Here is a 22,469-nt window from a genome sequence, read left to right as displayed (position 1 = left end):
CAGGTGGATTCTTAACCACTGTGCCACCAGGGAAGCCCCCACCTACTTCTAAATGCTTCTGTGTTCACCTTTCTCCTTCTTTACTATCAATTATTTTCTGCCCCCAAACTATAAACCCTTTCTTATCTGCATTAAATACTTCATCGTCCTGTCCCTCCTACTGAGTCTTCCACTAGAGCTATGCTAAAATCTTTAACTACAAATATAGATACTGAAGGAAGCATAAATACAGAATGAAATTTTTTAGCATATCAAAATCTGCTCATAAATACAGATTAATAGGAACTTCCAGGTAAAAGACGGTAGACTGAATTAAATTTCCCCTTTTTGAAATCCTTCCACATCTACAGAAAAGGAATTTTTAGAAAGATAAAAATGATAGAGGGAAGGAGCCTGCAAGGTTGGGAAGAACAAGAAAACGTAATTGCAACCAACTTTTGGAGCTAGGACTAAGACTCAACATACTCAAGAAAACTGAGTCCTAAACCTGATGTAGGAAAAGCTAGCAACCAATCCAAATTGTACTTAAGGGTCCTCAGTAGGCTCAGGAATTAGCAGTACCAGATACCTATAGAAATGGGCAGTTGGAGGGAGAGGGAGGCCCCAAAATAAGATTGGTTTGAAAGCTGCTTAAGAAGCAGTTGGAAGGGTAGATCCTTTGTTACCCCCAACAGCCCTCCCCCCATGCCATCGGGAGACTACCCTCCCTTAGAAAGATTAGGAAAAAAATCAGTATCTACAAGGGCGAACAAAATGCCATTTAAAAAAAATTTTTTTTCTTTAATTTTTTTGGCCATGCCATGTTCCATGCAGAATCTTAGTTCCCCAACCAGGGATCAAACCCATGCCCCCTGCAGTGGAAGTGTGGAATATTAACCACTAGACCACCAGCGAAGTCCCCATAATGCCATTTTCAAAAGACACATTCAGAGGAAAAAGAACCCTTAGAAATTGAACATATGAAAACAGAAACTCAAGAGAAAACTCAATAGAAGGGCTGGAAGATAAGAATTTAAGGAGATCTCCCCAAAGTAGAGCAAAAAGACAGAGATGGAAAAATAAGAGAGTAAAGATAAGAAAACTGGATCAGTTTGGGAGGTCCAATATTCAAATAACAGGTGAAAACAGAGGAGCACTCTATCAAGGAAATAATTCAAGAATAATTCCCAGTACTAAATTTAAGTTGGTGCAGCCACTATGGAAAACAGTATGGAGGTTCCTCAAAAGACTAAAAATAGAGTTGCCATGTGATCCAGCAATCCCACTCCTGGGCATATATCTAGAAAAAAATTGTAATTTAAAGAAATACATGCACCCCTATGTTCACAGCAGCACTATTCACAATAGCCACGACATGGAAACAATCTAAATGTCCATCAGCAGATGAATGGATAAAGGAGATATGGTTCATATATACAATGGAATACTACACAGCAATAAAAAGAATGAAACAATGCCATCAGAAAGAGACAAATACCATATGATATCACTTATATGTGGAATCTAAAATATGGCACAAATGAACCTATCTATGAAACAGAAACAGACTCACAGGCACAGGGAACAGACTTGTGGTTGCCAAGGGGGAGGTGGGGTGGGGGAGGAATGGATTGGGAGGTTAGAGTTAGCAGATGCAAACTATTATATATAGAATGGATAAACAACTAGGTCCTACCACATAGCACAGGGAACTATATTCAATATTCTGTGATAAACCATAATGGAAAAGGATATAAAAAAGAATGTATACATATGTATATCTGAATCACTCTGCTGTATAGCAGAAACTAACACAACATTGTAAATCAACTACGCGTCAATTAAAAAAATTTTTTTCCCAGTACTGAAAGATAAGTTTCCATCACAAAAGATACAAACAGATCACCACACAAAGGCATATCATGGTGGAATTCCAAAACACTGGGAAAACAAAGAAAATTCTACAATTTGAAAGAAGGGGGACTTCCCTGGAGGTCCAGTGGTTGGTTAAGACTCTGCACTTTCACTGCAGAGAATACAGTTTCAATCCCTGGTCAGGGAACTAAGATCCTGTATGCCATGCATCGCTGCTTGGGGATGGGGGGGAAGAAGGGAGGAAAATTGGTCATATACAAAGGAATCAGAGAAGCTTTGAATTTTTTAAACTACATACAAAAAGCTAAACAATCAAAAAAGGGCTTTTAAAATCTGGAAAAAAAAATAAATTTCTAACTTAGAATTCTATACCCAACCAAATTACTCATCAAATGTGAGTTCAGAATAGACATTTTCAGACACTGATGCTTTCAAAAAATTTATCCCCGTGCACCTTAGGAAGCAATTGTAGGATATGCTCCACAAAAATGAGCGAGCAAGCCAAGAAAGAGAAACCTGAAATACAGGGAACAGGAGATCTAACACATGAAAGAGGTAAAGGAAACCCCTAGGACAAAGATTCCAGGATCTTTGTGCTGATCCCCTATGTTCCCCATAGCTTGACCCACTGATACCCTCAGAAGGAGCCCTTGTAAACAAACAGAGAATCTAAAGTCAGGCTATGACTCCAAGATAGTATTGTTTATTTTCCCTTGGGAAGCCTCCACCTCACAGTGGCAATACAGTCATTTAAACATAGTCTAGATTTTTGCTTGTTACTCAATTTTTATAATAATCTTTCATTTATATACAATTATTTATAGAAGCACAAAATATTTTTTAAAGGGGCAGAAAAACATTCTATAGGAATCTTTTATTCAATAGAATTAGATGAGTAAATAAATTTCTGAAGGTCATTAGCTGGTACAGGAAAAGAGCTTAACAAAATTGCATTTATTAAAATAAGATTCATTTTCTCTAAAAGATTCTCAGTATTATCAAATCTTAGTTAAATTAACACAAATTGCTCAAAGGTGCACTGCATCAAAAGTAATAGCATCGGACTTCCTAGGTGGCGCAGTGGTTAAGAATCTGCCTGCCAATGCAGGGGACAGGGGTTTAAGCCCTGCTCTGGGAAGATTCCACATGCCACAGAGCAACTAAGCCCATGCGCCACAACTATTGAGCCTGTGCTCTAGAGCCCGTGAGCCACAACTATTGAGCCCATGAGCCACAACTATTGAAGCTGACGCGCCTAGGGCCCATGCTCCACAGCAAGAGAAGCCACTACAATGAGGAGCCTGTGCACCACAATGAAGAGTAGCCTCCTCTCGCAGCAACTACAGAAAGCCCGTGTGCAGCAACAAAGACCCAAATGCAATCAATCAATAAATAAAATAAATAAATAAATTTATTTAAAAGTAATAGCATCAAAATAAATATACTTGGCTGGGCACTGCTCCACATTAAGACCATCAATCAACATAAAAATGAAAAGCTGTCCCCTCGCTCTCCTTCCAGAGTGTAATTCAAAGCTCTAATTCAGTCACCACATCCTAATGTAATATGCGGTAAGATAAATCTTTTGGTTACCATCTATAGGAAATAAGAAACTTCCTAGACATTTTACAGTTTGGTTTCTCTAAGAAACCAAAAATTAAAGTCAAGATTCCAAGGTATGTCCTGTGAGGACAAACTAATTAAAATAAATGTATGACCTAAATGAGTCTCAAACATACTCTGATCAATTAGTATCATAATAAATGCAAGTGAAATCTAAAACTCCTTTGCCATAACTGGATTTGTTGTGGTGGTGGTGGCTGTATCTATTAATACTTCAGCTTTTAGCCGATGGGACTAAACTTGGCAGTCTTTTGGACAGAAGTTCCCTCTGTTTGCCTAGTAACAGAATTGGACTTATTATAAATTCAAGGATATAAGAAACTTCATCCAAGGCACTGATTCACTTCTACCCAATTCCCTGAATCTTTAACTTTTCCGTCTACTCAGAAAAAGGGCATAGAATTCTCTGACAATTAAGGATAGTCTCTTGGAACAGGATACTCATGTAGCCACACAAAAGGTAATTAGGTAGTGTCCTTAGCAGAAGAGAGGTTAGTAGAGATCTAATAAGAGAATATGATTAAACATTATTCTGATCACAGAGTACATTACATAGCAAAAAGTGTTTCTAATTCCTACCAATGTGCTTCACAAGAACAGTTAATCATGGACAATTATCTCATGAACCATGTGGCTAGCATACGGGTAATATAAACCTACAAGAGCAAGCCCATGTTTCAGTACTTTCTAAAGGTTTTGTTCAGGCTAACTTACAGGGGACAACTATATCTGAGCTCTTGGCCAAGGGAAAACACCACAGCTGAATGCCCCTTGGCTCTTACTCTGTGATGATTCTAGGAGACCCAGGTTTTTCTTATAACACCTGTAATCACAATGCAATTTACTGCCTCAATATACTCAATTCCCACCTCTCCCTCTTCTGATAGCCACACTTGCTCACGGACTAATTCAGAGTGAGGGAAATGTTTAGTGTGGTAGGTAGGATTCTAGGACATCCCCCAAGATCCCCAGCCTGATGTACATACCCTGTAAAATTACCAGGACCATATAAGACAGGATACCACTCTTGTGATTAAGTTATGCTATCTGCACAATTGACTTAAGAAGGGGAAATTATCTGTTTGGGTCTGACCCAATCACACAAGCCCTTCAAATCTACGGTGAGAGGTCAGAAACACAAGGATTCAACATGCCATTTGTGGCTTGAGTGTAAAAGAGGCCAAATGGCAGGGATTACAGGCAGCATCTAGGAGCTGAGAGCCAGCAAAGAAACAGGGACCTCAGTGCTACAACTGCAAGAGACTGAATTCTTCCAACCTGTATGCACTTCGCAGGTTTTCCTCCAGCACCTACAGGTGAGAAATGGCCTAGCTGATACCTTGATTTCAGCCCTGTGATACTCAGCCACACTATCCATGCTGGACTTCTGACCATCGGAACCATGAGCTAATATTTTAAGCTGTTGAGTTTGTCATGTAAAAGTAAGCAAACTGACAAAATTTATCTAGAACTTTAGCTAAAGGAAAAAGATCATGAGTCCTAATTTTTATTTCTGGCATGCTAAACGACTACAAATCTGAGTATGATTCTGAGCAAATCAAGTTAATTCTTCATGCTTCAGTTCCCCTATTTATTAAAAAACAAAACAAAACCAGACACACACTTCTTGGGACCACTAAGATCATAAAATGTAGTAGTGAGAGAGCATTCTATAAAAGCAACCGTGCTCTTATTACAGAAAAACTTCTTGTAAAATATACATGTGAAGACTGTACTAGTTGACACAGCATTCCTACAACATGGCATAAGGAAAAACTTATTCCTCATCTATAAATTGTATACTTAGCCATAGCCAATTATTTCACAAAAAGATCTAAAGGACTCAGCCAAGCCATGCTCTAAATATTTTTTATCAGATCCTTCTTCAGACCATTTATTGTAGCTGTTTCTGTGGACCAGATATTAAGTTGCTTGGAGGCAGGAACCCATGTTTTGTCCATTTGACATGTCCAATATTCAATAAATATTTTAACAATTATCATCACTGTAGGTTTAGGAGCATCATCGTAAGCACAGTATATTCATTTACTTATTATTTTATTCAAGTTGAACAAACTTGAAGGAAAAGTGTCACGTCAAGGTTTATGACAGTACAGCACAATTGTTATAGACAGCTCAGATCAAATCTTTAAGAATAATGTCTTTCCCTATGAATGAGGCCAGGGGACCCTGAGTGGTGCTTCAGCCCATATAGACATTTGTTAGTTGTCCGTGGGGAAAATATCCAATTATGGGACACATGTCACCTAGGGAGTCTTCCACCTCCTTTGAAAAGCAATAAGCCTTCAGTAAAGACATATGTTACCTATGGGTAAAATAGGAAATAAGTCTCACTGCGGCCAACAACAGTTTCCTTTCAAGTCCTAAGGAAAGAACAGGTAAGGTATCTGTCATTCAGAATCAAAGAGAACAGAGAGCAGGGTCTGGCTCTGATTCATTTTTTTATTCTAGCACAGGACTGACATTCAGTTTCTTAGGATAGTGAGGCAACAAAGGGTCATAATATGGACTTGAATTACCAACGAGGCCTACATTTGCCACAAGATTTGCTACATTTCCTCTAGAGAACAGTAAAGGCAGGGTAAGCTTTTCTTTTTATCCACCACAGTTTCAGTCTTCCTATCTTTAGGACTATGTTGTCTCACAGGGCTTGTGTGAAGAATAAATAATAAAACAGATGTAAAGCACTTTGTTTTGCAAAGTGCTTTGTAAAAAGTAAATAATATATGATGATGGAACCAACGAAACTCCCTTCAATTCCCACTCCTTATAGAGAAGTCAATTAGAACTAGAGAGAAGGATATAATGGATACCTTTAAATGTAGGAAACTTTCCCTTCCATTTTTAAATAATGGCATGGAATAAGTCAATACCTCATCTACCATTTACAGAGAAACAAACTAGATTCTGAAATCACTACTTATTAGTGCCAATAGCCTCAACAGGAGTTGTGTAGAACTTAGTACCCACTTCGAAAAAGAAAATTTAAAGGGTATATCAGAGGAAAGGAAGTCTAAAAGAGAAGCACAAAATGACTAGAAATTGAAAAATATGAACTATAAAGCTAATTTACCATTATAAAGTTAAATGTGCCTAAGGGAAAGGAAACTGAAGATTAATCTAGCAGCGTCCAGAAATGGAGATGGCAAACTCATGTTCTCCATGACTGCTAAGAAAAAAGTGCTAAAGGAGTAAGTAAGACTCTAACAGCTCATCCACTTAGTTCCACGCTGCCTCAGCAGCTCCACAGCTAAACTCAGGTATTGGAGAGTTAAATTTGTTAGAATTCATATAAGAGACTACAAAAGAAACACAGTAGAGGAGAGCCCAAGATCTTTTATTCCTAATTTAAAAACTTCTTTCAATCTACCCCTGCCTTCCAGAATCAGTATCTTTTTCCTGATACAACCCAGGGAGCCCAGAAAGATTCCAGGCAGTGGCCCATGTGAAGCACAAGTTAGAAATGCATATAGGGGACTTCCATGGTGGTCTTAGTGGTTAAGAAGCCGCCTTCCAATGCAGGGGACTCAGATTGGATCCCTGGTCAGGGAACTAAGATCCCACAAGACACAACTAGACACAAGCCCATGAACCGCAACAAAAGATCCCGCATGCCGCAAATAAGACCTGATGAAGCCATAAATAAATAAATATTTTTTAAAAATGAAATGCCATATAAGGAACATTAGGTAACTGTACTCCATTCCCCTTTCCAATAATTATAAATTTGAAGCAATTTACTTATAAATTCAAAACAACAAACTCAATTTCCCTCACAACTGTCTAAAACTGAGTCTGCTTTCCAATAAACCACATTTCCCGACTATAATTAAAATGAGGGAAATAACTATCTTAATATCAGAATTCAATCCTCTGACAGGCCCAGTATGTTCGAACAGCTCTCTAATAGTCCAAGAAGGCACGTCACCTGGGGAAAAGGACAAGGTAACTTCTGCCTCCAGTTTAGCTCATCCTGAAGCCTGGGACTGGCAGAGCCCGCATCCTAGATAACTGATAGCCTAGAGGAAGAAGGACAGTCCACTCAGGTTTCACTATTCCAGCTCACCAGAACAGGTGGAAACCAGGCTGGGAACATTGCATTCTTCCTCTATGTCCATGCAAACAAACTGCCAGCCCCCTGCACTACAAAGCACTCATAGGCTGGGAAAACAAGTTGCCAGTAGAGACAGTGCTAGATTCTGGAAGTCCTAGTTTCCTATCAAGTATCACATGGTGTGGCAGACACGCCCATCTCCTTTGCTGTCAGGAAGGAGGTGCACACACATTCTGTCATCTGGTGAGAGAAGAGAGTAAGCAAAGATTCCTTCCTTTCAAACATCCGAAGGTTCTGATAAAAACTTTTGAATGCATATATAGGAAACAATAAATAACGTTAACCTACTTTTCCAAAGTTCTGACATACTTCTCAAGCTCCAAATGCTGATACTTGTTCTTTACTTTCTTATTAGGCCTCTTTCCTTACTGCCTTAGCTTAGAGAAGCTAAGAAAAAAGGGGTGTTGTCCATTCATTTGGAAACAGTAAGTAACTCAGGAATGCTGTTTCCCAATCTCCACAGCAACTGTCTTCTCCTCCCATGTTGTGATGTGAGTAGCTGTACATCCACTCTTCCTCAAGGGTGAGCACATGAATGACACACCCAAAGGCCTGGCAGACAGGAAGTTCCTGCAGCTGATATTGCTTCTACATACAGGCACCAAGTATGAGGCCACCTTGTTTTAAATCCCATTCTCAAACCCCTCATATCTAAATGATGGCTGCACTTCTATCCTTACATCATTCCTGAATACTAGAAGCAATCACGGCCTACTGATAATAGCTTAACTGATCCAAAAATTATACTACTACTCAAAAAGTCAGACTTGATCTTATGAAACCACAGTAAACATTTACTGGCCTTTTACAAATCTAGAATTAAGATCTTATTTTGAGAAAATCTGGGGAAGGGAGGGGGGAGACAGCATGAGGTGAAATCTCATTAATCCTCTATAATCAGAAATATAAGCAAGTTAAAACAAGAAACTCCTGATATTTCTAGCAACCATACCTGTGTGGCACTATGTTCTAATGCAAACACATTACAGAATTTCATGCCAAAGTACTCAGGCTTCAAAGAGACTTCTATGCATTATGTATTTTTGTCTTTGGTTCTAACTATTGAAAAATAACTAAAATTTCTGGAGAACAAGATAGGAGATTGTTTTACTTTATTTTCATACACATCTATAATTTCTTAGAAAAATGTGTATCACTTTTATAATACAAATACGTTTCCAGGGAATTTCCTGGAGGTTCAGTGGTTAGGACTCCATGCTTTCACTGCTAAGGGCTAGGATTCGATCCGTGATCAGGGAAGTAAGATCCCACAAGCAGTGCAGCCAAAACAAAACAAAACAAAACAAAACAAACATTTCCATTTCAAACACAAGTAGCAGTTTTCAAAGATTAGAAAGCTGAAAAATGTTTATGACACATTGTTTTAAAAGCAAAAAATGTGTAGAAACTGTAATTGCAATGTTATAAAAATATCTGTGCATAGAGATAATGACTAGAGTATTCAAATACTTAGTGAAATAAAAATAAAAATTGGGAGTTCTTAGATTTTGCTATTTTGAAAATGTATGTATGTCTTTTCAAAAAATGAGTATAAAAAATTAGAGTACAGCAGGACTTCCTAGGTGGCACAGTGGATAAGAATCCGCCTGCCAATGCAGGGGACATGGGTTCAATCCCTGCACCGAGAAGATTCCACATGCCACGTAGCAACTAAGCCCATGTGCCACAGCTATTGAGCCTGCACTCTAGAGCCCATGAGCCATTACTGAGCCTATGCGCTGCAACTACTGAAGTTGGCACACCTAGAGCCCATGCTCCACAACAAGAGAAGCCACCGGAGTGAGAAGCCCTTGCACCACAATGAAGAGTAGCCCACCGCTCACCGCAACTAGAGAACGCCTGTGTGCAGCAACAAAGACCCAACACAGCCAATAAATAAATAAATTTTATTAAAAAAAACTTATAGCACAGCATCTAAAAGCAAAGCATCATCATCTAATTTTCATATTCAAAATGCCCACCAGCATTTACTCTTTTCCAGTAGTACTTTGCTTAATAAGGAAACACTCTGGCAGGGCACAGTTACAAAATTTAGGGATGACAATGCAATGTGAGAAAGAATAAGCTACCTCACCTAATTACATGACCTTGAGCAACTTTACCTCCAGGCCTCTGTGGCCTTTTCATATTAAGATGAGGAGCCTGAGTCAGATCATTTCTAGGGTCTCCTCAGGGACCCTTAAAGACAGTGCTTCGTTACTACTGCTCTTTTTGAGGGTAGCCCAATGCCTGCTGCTTGCTCAATAGGACATATCCTACAGTGGCTTCTCACCACTTCTTCTTGTGGTTTCAATCACAGGAAACAGACGTCACCCATGGGCCTAGAAGTAAGTAACGAACAAGCCCTGGCGGATGCAAAGAGCTGCCAACTAAGGCCAACTCCCATCTTTTTACAATACCAGAATCAAGAAATCACTAGAAACCTCTATGCCCGGGGAGCCTGACACACATCTTTCACAAAAACTAACAAAACTAAAAATACCTCTTTAGGGCCCATGAAAGCATGACGAAATAATTTTAGAAGAGTCCAAAACTACTTTACTTCTACAGCCAAATGAAGGAATCAAAGGAACTCCATAGCTACGGACAGAAATATGTGACTTTGAGAAAAAACTAAGACAATCCTACTGCCAGCAGCATTTTTTGTGGAGATCTAGACATATCCTGAGGACCTGAAGTCTCATCTCGGTCTCCTTTATTTAATATTTCTACATTTGGGTCCTGTGCCTCAAAAGCTAACAGCGCTTCCTCAAATAAAGAACATCCCCTTGACAACGACAACAACAAAAATTTCTATGTAAACCTTTCTGTAGTCATGAAAGACTATGGTACTAATAGAGTCAAATAATACAGGGACTTAGCAATTATTCACTTTAAATGTATGTTATCAATCCCTAGAGCACTGGGTCAAATACTGCTCTCATTTATAAAGATAAAAGTTGGTGGCCCTGTGCTATGTAAGATAATGCAGAGATTTTTAATCCTACAGACATGTTCCTTCATTAAATATCTATATAAGACAAAACCTAAGACACTATCTCTAGAGAAAAATAAACATCTTTTCTCAACAGAGTTCTTCTGGTCTGGTATAGTCATATGAGTGGTTCTCTTTGCCTCACAGTTACCTTGGTGAGAGAACTAATGTTTTCAAAACTGTCAATCTCCTACATTAGACCACAGAAATAGAAAGCCTTGAAAGTAATTCCAAGATTCACAAGACTAACAGTAAAACTAAAATACATAACAGAATATTGCTAATGTGAATTAAATACCACCACTGCTCTTAGATACCTTACAAGCTAGATGGAAGATAAAATCCACCCTCCCCAAGAGATCTTGATATCATTCTCTCGTGCACGCACTCTCTCTATATATATATATAGTGTGTGTGTGTATATAGATATATATAGTGTGTTTGTGAAAAACTAAAGAACACTTCAAATAAGCATGCAATCAAAACCAGTACTGCACTGTGCTAAAGTATGTTTAGAAGAAAATGATAGGGCCCAAAGATAGGCTCAGATTATTCCTACAACAGCATTTCCCACCTGAGCCCACAAATTTTGTTTGTTTGTTTGTTTGTTTTTTTGGCCACATTGATACACAATCCTAGTTCCCCGACCAGGGACTGAACCTGCGCCCCCTGCATTGGAAGTTCAGCGTCTTAACCACTAGACCACCAGGGAGGTCTCTGAGCCCATGATTTGACTAGACAGTGTTGAGATCCAGGTGAAGATAGTCACATCTTTTAAAATCTAAAATAATCACTGAAAGTCTGAGAAGATGGATTATTACAACAGATAAGGGATGGAAATCAAACAAATTAAACCACCTATACTCCATCTTGGTAGCAGAAGTGACTTGCTGGAACCTTAACACTAATCTATTCATGTTCTTCACCATCACATATTCACAAGGCCAAACACTGCATCAACATGCATCGTGACATGTTACAAAATGCCAATTTCTCCCTCCTGCTTTCTGCAGGTTTCTACAGAAAGAGAACCTAAAAGTCCTTCCCAGGGATAAGATAATCTCTATGAAGTGGCTTTCTTAAATGATCCACCCCCCACTGATCCTCTGACTGCTATAGCTGGGCCGTTTCTTTTTACTACAGCCACATATTCAAACCTCTTGAGCCTCTGTTCACATTGTCCGTCCCCCCCCCATGAAACCCCTTACCCCTCTCCTCTACCTACCAATCCTTGGATTTACTTCCTGGGCCTATCGTGTTCCCCATCTTCTATGAAGCTAACTAGCATTGCCCACAATTATATTCTAGATCATTTATGTAGAACTTGGGACATTAGTACAGACGTTTGAAATCATTCATGCTAATTCTCTAATTTTACAAGAGAAGACCAAGAAAAGAGGAGTGACTTGCCCAGAGTTCACACTGTTAATTAGTAGCAAAGTCAAACTTAGTAGCAATATATGGAAAGAATATTTCAGTGGGAATGAGAAATGGGGGTTCTAGTTCTAGGTCTAGCTGTAAATATGGACAGAACACTTCTGTAGGCCCACATTCCTTCACCTATAAAACAAAGCACTTGAATTAAATAACTTTTAGCATCCTTTTCACCTCCAGCATCCTAAGATTCTGAAACATAGGTCTCCTGACACTCAGTTCAGTAATCTTTCCACTTAATTCCTTAAATTCTCTGAATTTCTACAGCTTTTGAAGTCTATGCTCATGGCCTTTAAGCTTTTCCTACCCATTATTCTACAGGCATGGCTGAGATTACAATCTCTTAAAAAGCCTGGACTGAACCTGATAGATTAACCACATGACTTCTTGATCTTCAGCCTTCTGGATCTAGGGTAGATTCGTGTAGATTCACACAAGTTCCAGGTACCTGGATCTCTGTGGCAATGTCTTAGTTATTAACCACAGGCAAATAACTGCCACGTCTAAAGAAAAAACTTCAGCAGTCCCCAGACTCAGGAGAGACCCTGGAGTTAGTAACCATTTGCAATCCTCATGGTCAAGTTTCAGGGCCAATTCTAAAATATAGAAAAGATAACTATAGAGCTGGTCTAGCAACAGCTTCCTCCTCCCTGTATGTTACCACTACTTGCTGCTCTCAGCAGTTTAAACAACTAAAATTCCTGACAGGTAACGCTGTTAGAGCTGTTCTATTTACAAAGGAGATAAGGTTACATTTAAAAAAATAATAATTTAGACAATTTCTTAATAATGCACAAGCCAGGAGAAAGACAGGTTTTGCACGCACTATAACAGCTACTTTTACATGCCTAAGATACCAAAGGTTTAATTAAGATTCCTGCAATGGTTTCAAAGTCTAAATTGTTAAATGCAAAAAGCAGTTAGGCATTTAGCCACTGCACTTTGTTCGTCTAGACCCAACACTTCTTTCCCACTAAGTGAACTGAAGGAGAGTCCAGTTTTAAAAGACTGCAGTAGTCAAACGGCTCTAAAGGTAAACCATCAAAATTTTCTATGAAATTCCTAACAGTGAATACCCTTTGATACAACAAATGCAAAAACTGGACATTTGTAAACTGTCAGTACAACGTAGCGAATAAGAACATGGTTCTGTGTGTGTTTGTTTACATCAGCTAGACCTAGGTTTGAATTCCAGTTCTATGACCTAAAGCACATTGCTTGATCTCACTGAGTTTCAGTTTAATTACCTATAAAGTGGGAATAACAATAGTACCTATTTTATAAGGTTGATGTAGAGATTAATGAGAATGAATCTGGAGCCCTTCAGTGCTGTAACAGGGCTATAGTAAGCATGCAGCAAACAAGTGCTATTATTACTGCTACCGTTATTGTTATTATTACCCCTTGTCCTTCCAGTCTGCAATGAAGTAATCTTCCTATCTATAAAGATGCTGAACATTGATTAATATTTATAGGTAGGAAGGTTGGCATTATACAACCTGTAGCAAACTGAGTAGAGAAAAACAAAAGGTTTCTAACACCACATAAGAAATGAAAATGCTTTCAGGATAAATAGAATCTCAAAGGTCCCCAATCCTAAGAGTATCAGAAATGATCTGTCTCATTTACAGGTGAAAATTTACACCCTAAAGAGAATATGAGGAATAGAACTCACATTTCCACAGTGATAAGAGGAGAATTTAAGACCAAATCTATAAAACTTTTAGGAGAAAAATCTTAGTGACTGTGATTTTAGCGAAGTTTTTGAAATATGATACAAAAAGTAAAAACAATTAACTGGACTTCAAAATTAAACGTTTATTCTTCAAAATATACTGTTAAGAAAATGAAAAGGCAAGTCACAGGAGGAAGAAAACATCTGTAAAACATATCCAACAAAGGACTTGTATTCAGAGTGTAATGAAAAAATTTTAAGTGGGCAAAATTTTTAAACAGACACTTCAAGGTAGATATACAAATAGCAAATAAACATGAAAAGATGCTCAACATTATTAAAGAAATGCAAATTAAAGTCACACTGAGATACCTTTGTTGACTGAAAAAAAAAAAAAGCACAACCTCAAAGCTGAAAATTATGTTTTATTCAGAGTCCTTACTGAGGACTATAGCCCAGGATGGCAGCCTCTCAGATAGCTCTGAGGGACTATTCCAAAGATGTAAGAGAGGAGCCGGGATATATAGGAGCTCTTGCTGGGAAAAAACCATGAAGTTGAACACCAAGAGATTACTGCTAAGCACAAAAAACAGACATCTCAAGTTAATGATTTTAGTGCTTTTCTGTATATGGGAAGATATAAGAGTCTGGGCTTATCTAAATCATTCCTTTGATATGTAACTTAACTACCTAAGGCCAGTACCCTGTTTTCTCCATCCTGAATTCCCCTCAGGGTGCATAGTCTGGACAGCTACCGTGACTGATGTCTTAGTGGCTGGCAACCTGCTTTTCTCCCTCCTGAATTCCCCTCGGTGCACCATCAGGGACCCCTACAGTGGCTGATGACTTTACGGCCACATCCTTTGTTTACTGAAATGGCAGGCGACATTCTTTGTCCACACACTACACACCCACTAGAATGGCTAAAATTTAAGACTGATCATACCAAGAGCTGACAAGGAACCAGAACCCATATATCGCCTGTGAGAATGTAAAATGGTACAACCACTTTGGAAAACAGTTTGGCAATTTCTTTAAAAGTTAAACATAGCCCTACCATACAGCCTAGTCATTCCACTCCTAGGTATTTACAAAAGAGAAATGAAGGTGTATGTCCAGAAAAAACTTGTACACGAATGTTCTCAGCAAAACAAAAAAGACCCAAAACTGGAAACAATCCAAATGCCTATCAACAGGTAAGCAAATAAATTACGGTAAATCCATACAATGTAATACAACTCAGTAATAAAAAAGAATGAGCTATTAATATAGCTAACATACATTATGCTGAAAGAAGCCAATAGAAAGGGTTCATATTGTGTATAATTCCGTTTATATAAACTTCTAGAAAATACAAACTAATCCATAGTTATAGAAAGCAAATCAGCGGTTAGCTTCCTGAGGACCGGGGCACAAGGAGGGGTGAGAAAGAGAGATTACAATGGGGCAGGAAGAAATTGTTGAGGGTGATGGATATACTAGTTATCTTGACTGTGGTAATGGTTTCACAAATTGTGCACTAAATATATGCAGTTTACTGTATGTTAATTACATACCAATAAAGTCATTTCAAAAAAAAAAGATGATGTCCAAACAATCTGTGGCAAAACAAACAGGTGAAGACCCCTGAATAAAGTATGAGCTACTCTAGGGAAAAAAAAAAAAAAAAGCAAGCGAGGGTTTTCCTTTTACTTGATCCTCAAGTTCTAACATTAAAAAAAAAAAAAAATGGCAGCTACATCTGAGATATAAGCCCACTACCTTGGTTTTCTGTGACCTTCTGGATCAAAAATGATTTATAAACCAAGCTCTGTTGGATCCTTAAAGTATGTGAAGTCTTCAAAGAAAATGCAAATCCTATTACTTTCAAACAGTACTATTCCTAAAACAGGGAATAAGTCATAGAATCAGAAATCCAGAAAAATAATCTAGGATACCATAAACTCTACCTGTATCTGCTACCCTAATAAAATGACAAAGTAGCTACTGCCTGAAGACCACTTATAACCACACCCAAGGATGGAATTTCCCATCTTCCATATAATAATGCTTCCACATAAGAATGCTATGTGTTTCTCTTAATTCACTTCGTTATGATTATTCTCTTTTGTGTCCCCTTATCTGTTTCATCCCCCTTCTTGGAGGGAAGAAATTTAAGCAAATATTTAAAGGACAAATTGACACTCTGTAATTGTCACCGAGCCAAGCAACAGAGTCAGTTTCTTCAGTCTTTCCCTTTCGGTCTCATAACTTCTAGGGTATCTGTTCCTTCTATATATAATCCCTTTCTTCCAAGATCCTGAAATTTACTAAAGGAAATACAGAATCCAAAAATGTATGCTTTTTCCTCCTCCATTTATTTATCCAATTTCCAACAAAAACTGTAAGAAGGGACTGCTGTACTGAGTGGGTGTTTGGGCTTGATGACATTTAAAGTCCCTTCCAACTCTAACATTTTAAGACTACCATTCATAGCAAGCTTTAATAATGAATGGAAATAAGAATCTCAAAGTTGAAAGAACAATGATTCACCCAGAGTTATCCTGTAATCAGTGGTAAAATTCCTTAAAAATACTGGACTCAATTTCCCTTTTCCTTTAGTAATTTTCTTACTTTCTTAAAAAGGGTTCTTTGATTAGAAAAACTGTGTTTGTGGGCTTCCCTGTTAGCATAGTAGTTAAGAATCCGCCTGCCAATGCAGGGAACATGGGTTTGATCCCTGGTCCAGGAAGATCCCACATGCTGCAGAGCAACTAAGCCCGTGCACCACAACTAATAAGCCCACATGCCGCAGCTACGGAAGCCTGTGAGCCTAGAGCCTGAGCTCCGCAACAAGAGAAGCCCCCCTCGCCGTAACTAGAGAAAGCCTGCACGCAGTAACGAAGACCCAACACAGCTGATAAATAAAAATAAATAAAAATTAAAAAAGAAAAACTGTGTTTGTTAAAAAAAAAGACAGGTAGAAAATAAAGTAAGATATGTTCATAGTGATTAAAATATTCTATACTTTTCAATTTTAGCTTCAGGGTTTTAAGAAATTTTAGTATCAGCATCTTTTACTGCTCCTGATTCCCCAAAGGCCTGGCTATCCAAGGGACCAGAACCATCCTTATACCAGCAGGGCAGTAGTGAAAAAGAGGGAGGGAATGATAAACAGCTGGGCAGGGGGAGAGGGTTGGCATTGTCTCATCTAACCCTAACTAGGGTCAAACACCCAATGCTGCTTTGCTAGTTAGCAAGAGGTGAATTTTTTCCTACTGCTTTCAAACAAAACTGATTGAGAAAAGAAGGCTCAACATAATAAAGAAAAACACTTAAGATTTGTTTCAATATGGGGATGCTTTTTGTAGTCATGAATGATTTCAGCTGAGACATAAAAATGGGAGAAAACACCACCTGCATATACAAACTCTTTGTTTCTCTATAATACCTAGTATTTCTTGTTAATAAACATGATTTTAACCTGTTCTTCTAAATCATATGTGGTATAGCCTTATCTTTTAAGCTTCTATTACATTTCACTGAAAATATAACACTCTTCAAGAATAACTTGGCAATCAATTTATAAAATACACTGAGCACCCCAGGGGATAACAAAAGGTGATTTTATCACACAGGAAATAAAATTAGTCTATTCTGACCCACATGCCCACCAACAAAGTTAAATCACTTCTCACTTATTACTATTTTCTTAGGTTTTTAAATAAACAATTCACAGGTCATAAAAATTTCAACTCTTTTTATAAAAATATCCCAACATTTAACAACTCTCTCAAGGCAGAGATTTTAATTCTGAGGCAATCCCTTAGTTTCACCTCCTGCCAAGGGAGCATTTCCTTTGAGACAAGTAAATGTAACATTATCCAGTGGATCCTCTGGCTCTCTTTAAAGACCAGGCAGGCAGAGGGCAAATTTTTAAGGTATCATTCTGTCATCTCAAACTCTCAATAACATTCCTATAGGCTCCTCTCCCTCTTTCCAAACTAAGTAATCCCTGTGTTTATCAACTTCAAAAAATACAAATGACTTGCATAAAGTTCTCTGCATACTACTTGGTTTTCAGTGACCTTTGGGATCAAAGTTCTAAAAGAAAGCAAGCAGGTATCTGCATGAACAACTCCACTTCTTTCATAATCTCTACCTTTCCTAATATTTGTTTTAAATTCTGCCTGGCATCCTTCACCTTTGCTCTCATTTTGGATGAAGAGGGGTCTACAACTAAATATACTTTCTTTCTCACTTTGCTTTTAGAAGGGCATGAAACTGCAACAGGGTAATAATTTAACATAGGCATCCAAAACTAGATTTTAAAAATTACATATCTTCTATTGTTTCTAACCCCACACTAAAATTCATGTTTAACAAAGTTAGGCTCCTAGTTGAATCAAGATGCAACAGTCTTTCTTAAAATAGATCAATTCTTGATTGTTTGAGAAGACATGGAGTCTGTAAAATGCAGGAATACTGTGCAGCCTCCAAACAGCCTGGTTATACTTACTCCCCTTACACATATTTCAGAAATCAGTCTATCTGACACCCACATTCATCACTGTTGAAAAGGCAGAAAACACTCTGTTCATTTAGCATTTTTATTTTCCTTTGTCTTAAGGGCTTCCGAAAGGAACTGGAATAATGCTGCAAGAGAGATAAGTTCACGGCCCAAGAGAAGATAGACTCAAGAAGAACCAAGGGGGAATGGAACACCAGGCAGCCTGGCTTCATCACACACATTAGCATCTCAAACAACCACGGGTTTTAAAAGGACGATCCCTACCACTTTTTAAACTTAGACTCCTGTGTCCTTGCCACACAAGATGCCTCTGAGGGTAAAGAGCAGATCTTAGGCAATCTGAGAGCTCTGTGTTCTCATCAGTTGATCTGTACTTAGAACCTGCATCAGCTTGGAAAGGCATGTAGCAGCTAAAGGGATTAGTAACTCCTCAGATGCAAACAAATAACCTTCAGGCACACTAAGTCCAAACCAGTGCAGTTTTATAAAAATGCATTCTTAATGGAGTTCCCGAGGACACACACTGTAGAAAAGGTGGAGTAGGTGAAACAGCTTTGAGTTCACTTTTAGCCTGTAGTTCAAGAAAACTAAGTCATGGGTAACAAAAGCAAACCAGCCAGTCTCGCCCACTCTACCCACCCCCATATATGTACACAGACACAAAGAGAAGTGGATCACAATGCTCCTCCTAGGCTCTCATTTCCACAGAGTTCTTATGTAAAGAGCAACGAGCAAGACAGAATATCGTGAGGCTTCGGTATAGTTGTCAAGAAAGGACTTAAGCAGCATTACTTTCCTGGAAACTTTCCAACTCCCTAGCCTGGAATGCAATTCTCCTACCTGTGTGTGCTACATACTTTTAAAAATTCAGCAGATTAAGAGTTAAGACCAACACCTCAGAAAGAAAAAGAGAACTTGGTTCAGCTCCACCCTCTCTAAAGCAAGTACCAACAACTCTGAGCCAAATCCACTCAGCATACACAAGACTCCACAGACATTCTAAAAAACAGGTGAAAAGAAGTTGAATTTCCTCAGGTATCTCACCTTTCAGCCCCCCTACAGGAGAATTTACAAATCTGTGAAACACATAAGTGTTAGATAAAACAAAAGCACATGTAAAATTCCATTTAGAACTTGAAAAACATTTACAAGTCACAGAGGTCACTATAAATGAGCAAAAATAGCTCGAATTCGGGTGAGGAAGGTCAAACGGTACCCATGGAAACAAAAGCAAAACAAAAGGATACATAGAAGAAATATGGGCCTTAAAACTTAAGGCTTAGAAGGAAAGCTCCTTAACCACAGGGGCATGCTGATCCTAAAGAAACGTAGGGCAACGTTGCTTTGGTCACCAAAGGGGGAAGGTTGTCACTACTATTAAACCTACATTTCTGGGGAGAAAAGACATTTGCCAGATAAAAACACAGTGACTGAGAGCCTACGTCACAGGAAAGGACAATTCAGAAGCACCTGTCTTGCTAGAAATAGGTAGGAAGAGATGAGTCACTATTTTAATTCTGTTTAGTACTCTCCACATCTCAACACTATAGGTCCCAAAGCAACATTATCCTCCTTTTTCATCACTCTCTCAGTTTCCTTCCCGAACTTGTGGAGTTGGGTCAGAATCTAAGGGGTGGGGATAAGAGAAAAGAGAAAGAAAGAGGAAAAAGTTAGAATGGGGTGGCGGAGTAATTGCCTGGGAGAGAAGACTACATTAACTTCGGTTAGAACTAACAAATGATTATTAAGATCCCAAACTCCCTCTCTTGGACAGCGCCCCCTATCTTTCAAAGCTTCTACAGTAAAAAGAAGAAAACTCCCTGGAGAGAGGAGTAAAAAAGATTCAGTGTGTTCGAAGGCGCCACAGTGTTACATGAATATCAATATTCTTTCACATTGGAAGTAATCGGCACCTGACGAAAGCTAGACTCTTCTACAGGCAGGAAAAGGGGTGTCAGTAGCCTTGGGGCACAGGAGGTGGCAGAAGCGCTGAGGAGATAGTTATCATGAGAAACGTACAAAAGGCACTCACAAACGTCTTGGCTTTTAGTCTAACTTCCTCCCCCGGGGGGAGGTTGATCACCATCCTAAATCAAGAAGGGCATATTCATAAGAGAAGTTCTAAAATCCTCTGACAAGTGATAAACAACAGAGCAAAAAGACAGGTTCTCTGGATAGGGAAATACTGGGAAGCCAACCAACGTCATGCCCAATGACCAGAGGAACTGGGCAGGTACCCATTCCTGCAATCGCAAGGACAAACGTCCAAGGGAGGAGGGAATGTAGGGCCCAAACCAGGTAACATTCCTGAGGGGAAGGATTATCAGGTGACACCGGGCTGAGGGCCCGGAGAGGGGACTGGGCGGGAGGAAAGTTAGCAGGTGAAAGAGATCAATCTTGGGGAAGGAAGTGACCTTTGGAGAAGCAAATAAGAGGACACCAAAAGTGCGGGGGGGGGGGGGATGTAATAAGAGAAAATGGACTTAGAAAAACACAGAGGGTCGAGATAGAGAAGGCGTGTTCGGGTAACGGAGGAAGAAGAAAGGAAGTGGGGCTTAGAGGGAAGAGATGGGGCTGAGACCGGCCAGGGCTACGGGGGCTAAGAGTAGAGCGTGCGGGCTGGGGGTGAAGGAAGCCCCGAGATTGCGGGGCAGGAGCCGGGTGGGACTGCGGGGCTCCCCGAGGTCCCGAGCGGTCGGGGGTCGGGCTTCGGAGCCCAGGACCGAGCAAAACGAGGAAGGAAGGCGCGGGGGCGGCTCCCTGGAGACGGGCGTGCAGCCCTGGGGCCGGCTATTGGGGTCTCCGGGGTTCAGAGGGCGGTTACGGGGCCAGGCTGAGGGAACCGGGTGGGAGGGACACTCACAAATTTCTTGGATTTGCCGCCGTCGCCGCCCGCCGAGGGCAGCTCGTCCGGGCTCCGGCCCTTCTTCTTGTCCCGGGTCCCGCGGCCGGGCCCTAGGCCCCCGCCGGGCGGCTCCATGTCCAGGTTTGCGCTGCTAGCGACCCCGCGCCTACGCCGCTCCCGCCGGGCAGCTCCAAGCCCGCCGCCACCGCCGCCGCCCAGCAGCTCCTCAGCCCGCCGCCGCGCCCCGCCTCATTAACATGCCGGGCTGCGCGCGCCTCATGAATATACAACGACGACGCCTCGCTCCCACCCGCCTGCCCCACTTCCGCCCGGACCCGCAGCCCCTACCAACTGGGGAAGGGAGGGGGGTGGAGTAAAACCGCGGAAGCGCGCTACCTGCCTGGCGGACCTAACCATTCAGACCCACGTGGGGGGGGGGTGAGTGGGCGGTGCAACGCTCTTGGATAGCGCCCCCTGGCGGTTGGAGTCGCGCGGGCCTCCCTGCTCCCACGCAGTGCCCACGTGGCTGTAAAGCCTGGATTCTCACACTCCTGACCAGGATATTATTATCTGAATCAAAAATCGGATAAGAGAGACTTATCTTGGCAGAAAATTTAGTGCCGGGCTTTACAGGATAATATAGTTTTTATGTGTGTACCCATGGAGCACAGGAAAAAATAAAGTGATAGCTTCCATTTATTGAAAGCTATGTGCCAAGAACAGAGGCCAATGCTAGAGTGAGGTCGACCAGCTCTGGAGTTAGATTACCTAGTTCTAAATCCCAGGTCTACTACTTTCCATGTTTTTAATCTGGAAAAACTAGTTATTGCCATGGTGTGCCTGAAGCTTAGTAATAGTTAACCATTTATCATACACTTGTTCTATGCCAGACACTGCAAAAACACTCTACATATTTTCTCACTGAATCCTCATAATGCCATGTGATAGATTCCACTAGCCTCACCATTTTAAAGATAGGAAATTTGGACATTGACAATAGAAGTGACTTGCCCAAGGACACATAATTGACAAAAAATTTTACTTAAAAAATTTAAAATTTAAAAAAGGTTGTTCTGACTGCCAAGCCCTGTGTTTAAGCAGGATTCCCTACAGACAAAAAACAAACCTGAGTGAAAAGAACAGGCGTTCTCCATGAGTGTGTACTTTGCTCTACTAGCTTGATTCCTCCCTCAATAATTTCATCTATTCTCCCAGCTACATCTGTCCCTTGTGTGAAAAGCACGGGGCAACCAGTAGGCCCTTGAAGTCTAGACTTAATTATCTTTCCCACAACTGGCAAAAGACTTCAACTGCACGTTCCTGGAGGGCAGTCAGCGACGCACTCACTAGGGAGCCCCCAGTGCACAGTCTAGGGCCTGGTATATTACAAGGACTCTG

At 40.1% G+C, this 22,469-nt stretch overlaps 1 protein-coding gene across 3 annotated transcripts in view; it reads right to left on the bottom strand.

Moving 5' to 3' along the window:
• The window catches only part of LOC130851943 (protein diaphanous homolog 1-like), a 39,733-nt gene extending 18,390 nt beyond the window's left edge, over nt 1-21,343 (bottom strand). For 2 of the 3 annotated variants that reach the window (XM_057732611.1, XM_057732613.1), the window contains exon 1: nt 21,090-21,343. In XM_057732611.1, the coding sequence (XP_057588594.1) occupies nt 21,090-21,206 (117 nt within the window). In that variant the 5' untranslated portion in view covers nt 21,207-21,343. The remainder of the gene's footprint in view (nt 1-21,089) is intronic. The other variant, XM_057732605.1, reaches the window with a different exon arrangement.
• Nucleotides 21,344-22,469: the final 1,126 nt, after the last annotated feature.

Source organism: Hippopotamus amphibius, chromosome 1, assembly GCF_030028045.1.
Source record: "Hippopotamus amphibius kiboko isolate mHipAmp2 chromosome 1, mHipAmp2.hap2, whole genome shotgun sequence".
NCBI lineage: Eukaryota > Metazoa > Chordata > Mammalia > Artiodactyla > Hippopotamidae > Hippopotamus > Hippopotamus amphibius.
This window is presented reverse-complemented; position numbering and strand designations above follow the sequence as displayed.